This window comes from Teleopsis dalmanni, chromosome 1, assembly GCF_002237135.1.
Source record: "Teleopsis dalmanni isolate 2A chromosome 1, ASM223713v2, whole genome shotgun sequence".
Taxonomy (NCBI): Eukaryota; Metazoa; Arthropoda; class Insecta; order Diptera; family Diopsidae; genus Teleopsis; species Teleopsis dalmanni.
The window spans coordinates 50,733,428-50,745,836 of record NC_051846.1 but is presented as its reverse complement, the minus strand read 5'-3'; the positions used below and the strand labels follow the sequence as shown (position 1 = coordinate 50,745,836).

The window sequence follows — 12,409 nt, the reverse complement described above, 5'->3', positions numbered from 1 at the left end:
AACCAAAGATTTTCCATGTTGATTACGCAGTTCGGGTATTAAAAGGTAAACCACTATGGTCAATACCATAAATGGTATGGAAAAAAGCATAGCTGAGAAATAAAATAAAAAAAGAATTAATCAATTTCTTAAATACATCGCTTATATTATTTACAAAAGATAATCATAAAAAATATTGCTTATCTAAAACTTACCATAAGCATTTATGATTTTCATGGTACCATACTCTGAGGAAACCTTACAATTGGCTGGATTGATTTTATAAAACAAATCTGTTTCATTGACCACAGTAGGTACTAAACAAAATTCGTTTTTAACAAAATAAATTTCATCATCCAAACGGAACATTGTGCCATTCTATAATAAAGCATTTAAATATTTTTTTCTTTCAGAACATACACTTAACATAAAATATATCTTTAACACTCACTGAAAATAGTTCCCAGCCATCGTAGTAATACATCTCTGGTATTAAAGAAAACATTATCTTACATGGACGAAAATTTTGCACTGCGAATTGTTCAAATATGTTGACTGTTTTGAGTGAACTATCTGGTAGTGTTATATTGATTGTTGGTTCTGGCCATTGATGTTCTTCACTTGTATTAATACATGAGCTCAGATTTGAATTGTAAATTGTGCCCCACGGGCAACAAAAATTGATGCAAGGTTTCACTTTACATATACATCCACGATAATGTGGTGGCACCTCTTCCCGTGTAACTAAATCCTTGTAAATATAGTCGTATAAGCCAACCAAATGTCTTGGTATCAACACACCATCATGCAAATATGAACCATTTTCAAATTTCGTATCACTTGTCACATTGACGGTATCAAAAAATGTACATGGTGTATGTAGTCCATCACGATGATGATAACTCTCGCCTGGATAAGCCAAAATTTGTGGTAAATACACTAAAACGCAGGCTGTGAAACTGAGAAACATAAATTTGCATACTGGATGAGGCATGTTTGAAATTGAAACTGAAATTCAAAGAAAAAGACATATTAAATAAGATAGATATTATGTTTACGTATGACAGATATATTTATATACGAATATACTTGTAAATAATAAATGACTTATGCTAATAAATTTTTTACAAAAAATGTGGAATAAAAAAAAAGTGCAGAATGGAGCATGGACATTTTTTGTCAATGGAGCAGCTTTAAATATTTAGAAGCAGCATTCAACGAGAATAACACAAAGACGTTAAATATCCACGATAAAATACAAGCTGGATATAGGTTCTTTCACAATTTGAAAAAGGTCATAACATCTAAAACTATATATAGAAAAATCAAAATATTGTTATATAAAACAACTATAGTCACTACTATAATATATAAACTATAGTCTGTAGCCACTTATGGGAGTGAATCCTTGAGGTTATTTAATACCGAAACAAGTAAATCGGCAGTATTTAAAAAAGGATATGAGATAAATATTTGGACTAGTGCAAGAACACAGAGAATATCACATAAGATATAATGATGAACTCGATAAACTGATGAAGCACATAAAAAAGCAATGCTTGAAGTGGATAGCACACGTAGTAAGGATGCCAGAAGAAGGATGAAGTTAGAACCGCGAGAAAGTGATGAAGTGAAAATGTTTGACAAGATCTAAGAGATATGGACTGGACATGGATTGTATAGCTATGGATAATAATGATGATACTCATACACTCACAAAGAAAGTGTTATTTGCTTTTAAAGTCGGCCTTACAAAAAACCAAACTTATTCAAGGGATAAGTTTTACTTCGCAATTAGCTGGAAACTAACAAGCTAGAATCCTTAAGTTTATCTAGCTAAATGCAAATTTCCTATTAGATATTTTCTCTATTGAAATAAATGATTGTTTTGCTTGATATAGAAAATGGCGTTCGGAAAATTTTTATCAATGCATGTAATTTCATTTAAGTGACTTTGTGAGTCCGTTAAAGAGTTTAAATTCAATTAAAGATATGTTTGTAAGTCTTTTGGCTATATAATCAGTCATCAGTGTTTTGAAAAGACAATAAAAACTGTGGTAAATTGAATACACGGTTGTTATCAATATAGAACTTGAATACGGTTGATTATTCAGAAACGAATCACTAAAGCAAGTTGAGAGGTGATTTGTAAAAGTAACTGTTATCAATCAGATGAATATCGAAATACTCGTAAAAGAAGGGGATAAATTATAAATGATGTATTTACGATATAATATATAATAAATTTGTATGTTGCTATCTGTACATATCTGAGGGTAGATCAATCGAGTACGTCAATGAGTTCTGCTATTTGGGTAACTACGTTAAGACACATTGAGACGCAACAAGAAATTTGGATATAAGAATATCAAAAGCCAGAATAGCATTCATAGTATATGGAATTCAAATGAAATATCTCTTTAAACAAAAATTCATGTTTACAATGCCTCTATGTAATCCAAAGCTAGACCAACAGATGCCTGTGTAATATTTTGAAAATTTGGTGGCGAAGTAGAATTTCAAATATGGAACTACTTCAACGAACAAACCAAGAATATATCAAAAAACAAGTCAAGCGTTCGAAATATAATTTGCTTGGCCATGCTTTTCGAAAGTCGTACAACGAAAAATGCCACGCAACAGTTCTATGGAACCCCCAAGGCAACAGAAACAGAGGAAGACTATGTAACATCTGGAGAAGAGCGATAACAAATGAAGCTGACAAATCTTTAAATAAATTACTTTATATTGCTTTAGATACAAATAGTTGAAGATTCTGTGCAACAAGTCTAAGCTTCTGTTGGAATACGACTAATAATAATATTTGTGCATAAGGTGGCAACATTGTCATACTTTTAACGTAAAAAAATATATCTTTATTTGGTTTTACTAATTACACTTATGTGTATAACTGCACTTTACTTCATTGTTAGCTTTTCAAGGCTTGTTATTCGTTTTATATAAAAAATGAAAGAACTCATCCCAATCACAATTCCCTAAACATTTATTCTTAACATGTACAGAGAATAGATATCTATAAATATAATACACAGAAGCCATTTTGTTAGTATTGTAAGGTTATCCTTCGAAAATTCTTATTAAATGACTTTTTCCAGTAAATTAATTTTAATTTTAGATATTAATTTATCATTCTAAATTGTAATTATGGTACGTATATATATATCTTCCACTTTTCATAATAATCAGCATGCGTGGGTTATACGCAGTATCGAAGTCAAAGAAACATTGGGTGGGTGATTTTACAAATATGTAAATAAATAAAATATGTATAAACAAATTTCAAATTAATTCTATAACTTTCGAGGAATTTGTAAAACTATATCCTGTTGCATTTTAAGCACATTCTGTTTATAATTTTGTTCTGAGAATAATTAAACATTTCAAGGGAAACGAAATTAACTTATTTTCTTGTCTGTTGACTGACATCCTGTCGCATAATTTAAATAAAATGTTTGCTTAATACTTTGAGGTTAGAAAGAATGTTCGGAATGTTACTAGTGCCCTCCCAAAGCGCACATAAGGATACGTAAGTAAACACATGTCGACAAGTTACCGGAAAGAGTTTTTAAGTGAATTGTCCTTGAATTAACGAACTACTGCTAAACCGAAAACAAAACAATGGGTCAAAATCAACAATGACAGCTATTAGCAAATATTTAAGGGACGAGTGCCGGCAAATGTGACCGTAGGTGGCTTATTGGTTTATTTGGTGATTGGTTAATAACATAAATCATCTCGTGACACATGCAATAAATACCATCGATTACCACTATACTCGTACAACATTGACGGAAGTAAAATTAGTGTGCACAATTATAATTAATTTAATAATTAAATAAAACAAAAAAAATAAACTATATATATGGAAAATATTAATATTTGAGGCATTCGTTATTGGGTTTGTTTCCCGGGAAATTTAAGTATTACAAATTAGAGCAGAAAATATTTAGTGATCTAACTAATTTAAATTTGAATTAAATACCCCAAAGCAGAAGGGATTCTTTAGTTACTTAAAGTGCAAAGTTTTTATATTAAAGAATTAAAGATATCTAGAAAAATATACATCAATATATTTAAGAGAGCTAGTACCCCGTTCTTTCTCTTCTCTTCTAATGTACTTAAATATATCATTCGCATGCTTAAATATTGACATTATTGAAACTGTATATGAAGTTTATTTGTGGGGAAGTAAATCTCTTATGTTATATTTTTACATTATATTTTATATCTTTTATAAATATTTAGATTTGAAAAATAAAATTAGTAAGATCTTGAACTCTTTTATCAACACACGATTAAAATTTAACTTTTGAAATAAAATATTAGTTATAAAGGTTGTGTTTCTTCCCATAGTATTTTATGTTTCCCCAACATGGTATAGTACTTCTAGTACCAACTGCAGTTTAGTAAAATAAGGTGCTTAAAATGATTTACACCTTCTTTGTTGGATCTCTACTAGAAGCCTATATGAATTAGCAAAAACAGAGATGGTTTAAACTAAGATGAGAAATAGTTCTTCTAAATTCAACTGCAGTTTAACAAAATAAGTTATCTAAAATGTTTTACAATCTTCCTTGGTGTTATTCCACTAAATGTCAACAGGGCCTTAGAAAAATAGAGATGCTTTAAATTGATATGAAAAATTTATTCAAAACAATTAAGGGAAAATGTTCAGCTTCGCATTTAATTTAACAGAAATTTTAGCCGTTTAATGACAAAATTAATTTAATTTTGTTAATTTCCATTCTTATAGTATTATAATTATGTACTTATATATTCAATCCACCATAATATGAGCTGCAAAGGTCGTAGTAACTGAACTCTCTATTTCAAATTACTATAAATCACATTTTTTTTTACTTTAAATAAAATAAACAAATAAAAATAAAGACCACCATTATAGGTCTAAGATGGAATTAAAGTTTAGTTATAGTGAGAGTGAGTTTTTAAGTCACCTTTTTAGACTGTCACTTAACAAAAACTTACAACTACAATCAATGTTTTTCGTAAAGTAAATATCATACACATATTATTTTTTTCTCTTAATTATAAATTCTTTATTATAAAAAAATTGATGGTGATAAAGACTATAAATTTTAACATATTCATAAAGCTGCGAACATATAAAAGATGTTTTTTTACAACCCTTTGAATAACTATATAGAATATATAAAATCAATATACTCAATTTTTCTTAATCGAAATACATTTGACGTAGTACCTACATTAAAGAAATAGTTCGACTTCGAAATTTTCAAGCGCCTTCACTGAACTGGAAGATGCCACTGAAATCCATTGAATTCAGTCGCAATTCAAACGATTATCTTATAATTACCGTGCCCTTATAAGAGCATAAACCAAGATCCTTACGACACTCTAATACAGCATCGTTGTGCAGGGAATATATTCTTGTAAGCAATCTGTTATCACGAGTTGAAATCTCTTTCGTTTAAAAAGGTTTCAATCTATGTTCAAACTGTGTACTTTTGATGGAACATTAGTTTCAAATTTTTTTTCTTGAGCCATAAAATCAAAAATTCTGTTATCATGAACCATAAGCCTTAAAAGTACTGACACATATACTCGGGTATTATAAAAAATTAATAATTATAATAAGTTAATGGTCGGTATGGTAACTTGTTTCTTTTTCTCTTATATATTGAAATAAATAACTCTGTAAATTATTTCTATTAATATACCTATCCTAAGAAGCTATATAATATTTTAAAAATTGAAATTGGAATCATAATGAGGTAACTTGATATCCAAAATAATAAGAGCATATCTTTTATTGAAGAGTCATCTCAGTTGGTCAATCAAGTTGACCGTGAAATTATAAAGCCCACATTACTTATTCAGTGCTGATTTAAGAAATAAGTTATACTTATTGATAAACGTTAATATATCATATAACGTATTCTCTTGTTCTGTTTATTCGAACCAATATTCTCTGTTAGTTAGATTGACATTATAGAATCCAGTATAACTTTAGAATAACTAAAAATTCATAAGTTAAGCTTTAAATAAAATCTTATATATTCATAACTCGTCAACTTTAGATATTTTGGTATTAACTTAACAGCTAACTAATTAACTAGAATAGTTAACTGTTTGATTGGCGTCCTAAAAGAAAAGTCAAATAGACTTTTAAGCAGTGGCGTTATTTATGTGGGATATAAATTATATATATAACCTAATAATATAGAACTCAAACTCTTTATTGAAGAGTTTACAAAATTTTTTAAATAGTTAATAATAGTAATATAATTATAGTAATATAAGTATTTTCAATTCTAATTTTTGCCTGTTTTTCATGATTGTTTTGTTAGTTACTAACTAAATTTCATTTTTGTTATTATACTCGTATGTAAATTGATTTCTGCTAATAATAGAAATCGTATTTACGTACGAAATATTCTCATCTATAAAAAGCTAATAACAATACCTGCCAGACAGCTTCCGATGAGGTGGGCTATTATTTTGCTTGGGATTTACAGTTTCGAAACATTATCGCTGACTCACTTCAGCGGAAAATAAATCATACACACACACACTCACCCTATTTTTTTTTTAATTGGCAACTTAAAAACACTTTTAATATAATTATATGTTAATTACATACGTACAAGTACAATAACAACAAAATTATATACAAAATAACTTTCGTGCAGCAATGTAAAGTACATATGAAGTATAAATTCAGTGCTTAATTCAATGTGAACGCATTTACAGATTTCTAAAAGTATTTTATCTGTTCTTATCTATGAGGCACGAGCTAATATCATAAGCATGGTTTCTATTATTCTTTTTTTTTTGTTTTTCGTTGTGAATTAAATAACGAAGTATGACGTTTTTATTTAACTTTTTCCATTGTAATTTATATGCCAAAATGACACATAATACGCCCCAACGACAGGATGAAAGCGCTAGTATGGGAGTAGCGAGTTGATAAAGTATCTAAACATTGAAGTAGATATTGAATTTAATTTATTTGCTTACTCCCTCGTGCTGTGTACTCCCTATAATTTATGCTTGGCTAATATTTATTAATTAATTTGCTTAGTTCATATGCAAACACAATTAGACAATCATAAATTGAGTTCCATTAACGCCTTGTTCAAACGTAATGGGAAAATCAAACTGATATACTTTAAGTACTTATTTATATTAGAGTAATTCAGTCAATTTGTTTTTGATAGACAAAAAGTTTTTTTTATTAGAGAGTAAGTTATTCAGTAGTATAAGAAAAACAATATGTTTTTAATATAATTCTATAATAAAAGAAACAAAAGTGTGATATTGACTAAAATAAGTATAAATATTTTATAAATAAGTGATTAACAAAATATAAGTTTTTGCATTTGTTAAATTTTACAGATAGTATAATTATTAATTAATATGTACTTTAAGTATAAATATTTCTAATTATGAATTACTACATTTTTATTAAAATATATTAATTTTGTAATTATTTATTATGTGTAATATAAACAATCATTTCCAGTATGACAGAATAACAAATAAATTGCTGTTCATCAAAAATGAAAGAAACACCACAGAATTGTTTAATATCAAAAGATATCCGACTGAAAATTAGTGTAAGACAGCTGTAACATTATACAGACGGGATTAAGTTGCACTACAATAAATGGTAACACCATAACTCTTAGTGTACTTAATGTGGTTCTGAGCTTAGACTATATGATATCGATATCGGAACACAAAAATAGCACTAGCCTTATGATAGCAACTAAAACCAGGTATCTTACTTGACACGAACCATATAAGATAACCTTTCTAGAGATATAGTAAAAAGTAAAAGTAAAGAAGTATAAGTTGTGAGTTTAATCTGGGCAGCTAAACCGCCCGTTGTTAATGATCTATTTTAAGAGCAAAACTACTTCAGCATATTATAGTCTACTAAGAGCAAATTTGGTTGTTACTACGAAAAACAATTTTATAGTTATCAATCTACTAACACCATCTGTAATATCAGATCGTAAACAAAAATTAAAAAAGAATTTACTTTGTAATTGTCTCAAAATTATATGAGAATATTATTAATTTGTTCATGTTTTAGACTAATTTTAATTAATTAATAAATAACCATTCCCTTGGTTATTGCAGTCATTAAATTAAAGGTTACGATATACTCAAGCAATCTTTCCGAAAACATTGATAAAATAATAATGCAGCAAACCCAAATTCACCTGATCAATTTTTACTACATTTTTATTTCTGTTTCTCTTTTTATTTTCAAACATTTTGTTTAGTTTTAAATAAACAAATATTGAATTGAAAACATTTTTTATTAATTAATTTCTGATATCTTCCAAACAAAGCATAAATACTCCAAATAAATTTCATCCAACAAAGAATTATTATAAACATATAAGCTACACATTTGAAATTTTTAAAATTCAAATAATTTCATATTGGTTGTAGTACTTTTTACAGTTTGTAAGTATATCTATCCATATGTACATACATATATGAATATTTTCTATGAATTTACATGGTACGGCATTAAATAACATGCATTTGATCAGATAAGTTGATAGAACCAGTTTAAATTATAATCACTGGAATATATATGATCTAACATGGACCTGGAATATATATGATTTCAACAGGACGATGTCAGAATCCACAACATTCCCCTCTCCTTTTTTGTTTTGTTATGCGAGAAATATGGTAGGCGTGTAATTTAAACTTTTGATGATGTGTATTGGCCACCAATTCGTCTTATCTTCACTTGACTTTTTTTATGTGGTTATGAAAATAATAATTTTTATGCGGATATATCACAAACTGTAGATAAAGCCGACAATCCATCAAAATTTATCTCAAATTGAGATAAAATTGATACTAAAAGATATCGCATGAAAGATATATAAACAACTTTAATATCTGACGACAAAAAAATGTATTGTATACAAAAGTATACAATAAATTTAAGCAAAATTTCAATCACAAGTGATATTATTATACAAGTGATTTTATTATATAAAATTATAGTACAATAGGCCAATAGACCTAAGTGGATCCACTTAGGCCTATTCGTATGTCAAAAGAATGTAATAAATTTGGGCAAAATCTCAATCAGAAGCAATACAAATATTTTTTATGGTCAGCCAAAAACTCAATTAATTAAAATAATATAAAATAAATTTTTGTTGTTGTAGTTCGCTATTGTTCGAAAAATCTTTTTATTTTTTATTATATAAAAATATAGCACAGTGGGCATATTGTCCAAAGTGGATCCACTTTGGATCGCCGGTATTGCCTATATAAAAATATACATTTTTTTATATCTTCATGTGAATGATAAATTAAATTGAAGGGCGTTATAAGTTTTTTATATAACATTAAATTTGAACGAAAATATTTTAATTATTAAATATATTTCATTTCATTTACTTGATTGTACTTACAAAAACTCTTTCAGTATAAGTACAAAGTAAATATTTTGATTGAACGTATATTTACTAGTATTTACAAAATAAAATGCAAACTTGAACAGTTCATTTTGTTTTAATAAATTTTTGCGGACGTCGTTTACGTTCAAATCTAATCAGCGTACACCCACCGATAATTTCGAATAAATGAATTCAATTTATTTAGAATGCCTATTATCTGCCAATTATACGCTGATAAAGCATGCAATCGCAAACTTATAAAAGTACGAATTATTTGGAAAATAAAATTGTTAATTTCATTTGCTCTAAACGAATATAGTTTTAGAATTTATTAATATTTTTATTGCAATTTTATTTCATTTTATTTAAAGGCAGTAGTAATATGTTAACAATTCATTAACTATATTTATATTCTATATTCGATTCCTGGTACTTGGAGTCTCAAAAATAATTATTTACGAAGAATTAAATACAAGAATTATTTCCAAGACCACTGATAATAGGTATTTGGCAATGCTCAAAGCAGATGCATGGTCAGCCAAAATACAATTGATTAAAACTAATATAAAATGAATTTCTGTTGTTGTAGTTTACTACTGTTCGAAAAAACCTCTTTATTCTTAATTATGTTAAAACATTTAATATTACAAATAAACAACGATTTTAAAAGAATATGTATAGCATTTACTTGTTATTCTAAAACTTATAAAAGAGCGAATTAACTGTATATTTCTAGAACTCGAAAGTTATCAGGGATTTATATTCCATAGCCATTTTCAGATATCCTACATAACAGCCACATCGATTCTCACACCTTTTAGATGGTAATTCTTAATGAAGTATATAGCATTGAAGAAAAGTAATTTTATACTGACATCAAATACATGTATTTGAATCACACCTGGAACAAAATTTAAAGGGAGACAAAATGGTGTTGACATACAGCACCTTAATTTTTCTTATTCAACACGCTTCCACTGTTCTTATTCATTACTACATCCTATTGTAATCGTTGCTGATGAATACCTCCAAAGATTATATTAAGTTACCAGTGTATACATATAATTTAAGTATGTCAAAATTTTTAAATCGTGTATAATTGAATCACTTAATACGTTTTGATCAGAAGCTAACATACCTGGTCATTAGCACCTCAACTACTATGAAAAATAAAGTACAGATACCAAAGATCTAAGATAATGGGAACTACTTATTCGTATCAACAACATCAAATTTTAACATAGATTGATTTCTTAACAGGACATGCACCTGTTAGCTGCGACAATTTAAAGCCGTAATTCATTCTTGAAGACTGTGAAATGTTCTAAATAGATTGCGTATGTCTATCTAATTGGTTTATATTATTGATGCCCTTATTAATCCATTTTAACTTTTCTCTGAATAAGAATATTCCATATTCTTATGAATACTTTGAGTTATATTTTGCAATAAACTGAATAAAAAATTTCTGTGGTGACTAGATCCTTCATGCAGCGGGCTTATTTTCGAAGCTTTACTTTTGATTGCTCGACAGTTCATCCCAGTACTTATCTTTACACTGGTATTATTAACTTCCAATATTATTATGCTCATGAATATAATATTTCATTGAATTATCCTCGTTGAAAACCAAACAAATTTTGTTTAAGAGTCTTGACTAAAGCGAATGGCACATTCCATTATCTTAAATTAAGAGTGGTTTTCTGATAAATAATTTTTTTTACAGGTAACAACAGCAATAAATGAATTCCTATATACCACGTTATTGCACAATAAAGACAAAATTGCAAGCATAAAATAATACTTGCTTAAAAAGCTGAAATTCATAACTCAATCAACGAAAAATGTAGGAAGGTATGGGTCAAGCACTGCTGTAGATTTATTTCACTTGTTAAAATCTACTTAAAAGGCGGTGAAATAAATATTGATTAAATTATAATTTTTTTTAATAGTTATATCAATAAAGCCAACAAATTTATGTCAAAACCAATTTTCTCACAATTAACAATATTTTTTTTGCAGTAATGTATTTAAAACGAATTTCTTAAGAATTTATAGATATTCTATTTATTTTATACAATTTTGAAATTTGATTGTCTGCAGTTTAATGCTCAATTTTTTTGAAAAATCGTTCCAATAAATCTTACTTAATTTATAGAAAACAGCTGCAGTTCTTCAAACCATTAAACCTGCTACTTAAGTTAAATATAGAAAAAATTTATTTCGAACTTTAAGAAGAAGCAAACAATAATCGAAAATATTTTATATATTTTGAATAATCTGTGAAATCTTTTAAGATATTTAGTGCATTACATAGCTCCTTTGACTAAAATATTAAATTTATAAGTAAAAATTTAAGTATTTTCTTCTTTAATTTGTCGTTTCATATCGAATATTCCATATAACGTACTTTTTCAACATACAAAACATACTACATACATTTCAACATACTAGTAAAACGATTCAGTTTATCCATATTGAACCCTTAACCTTTGAATCTTTTTTGTTGCCTATTTTTGTATCGTTGTTTTAGACTTCATATCGGGAACAACCTCTATGGTACTCAAACCTCATGTTTTTTCACTCTAATATCTAAGAAAAAAAGTTTAAATAAGCTTTCACATCGAAAGAAAATCGCTTAAATTGGTTCTCTCTAATATTCAATAGATCTCCTGGTCATAGTGCAATAGAGATTATTATAATAATAATAAGTTATTTGTGTGTTATATATGGACACTCTCTTCAATTCAACGAAAACCGAATATCATATATCAGAGTTGCCCAGGCCAGATGTCATCGCGGACCAAAACAAATCACTGTACAGATTGAAGGGCCGCACAAACAAATATATACGTGTTTTCGACAAAAATAAAAATACGATTATAATGTTAAATTTAGTTTTATTAATTTCTCAATTTCAATTCATTCATTTGGTATACCATAAAAATAAAATAACATAGTTTTACCAGTACATCAAAACAAAATTTGCA

General features: G+C 27.7%; 2 protein-coding genes across 3 annotated transcripts in view; one reads left to right on the top strand and one right to left on the bottom strand.

Moving 5' to 3' along the window:
• The window catches only part of LOC119681001 (G-protein coupled receptor Mth2-like), a 2,069-nt gene extending 1,076 nt beyond the window's left edge, over positions 1-993 (bottom strand). Inside the window, exons 1-3 of the mRNA XM_038094059.1 lie at positions 431-993; positions 195-357; positions 4-92 (exon numbers count right to left, since the gene is read on the bottom strand). Coding sequence (XP_037949987.1) covers positions 4-92; positions 195-357; positions 431-973 — 795 coding nt within the window. The 5' untranslated portion in view covers positions 974-993. The remainder of the gene's footprint in view (positions 1-3; positions 93-194; positions 358-430) is intronic.
• The window catches only part of LOC119673464 (G-protein coupled receptor Mth2-like), a 67,326-nt gene that overhangs the window by 46,769 nt on the left and 8,148 nt on the right, over positions 1-12,409 (top strand). The window lies entirely within an intron of this gene.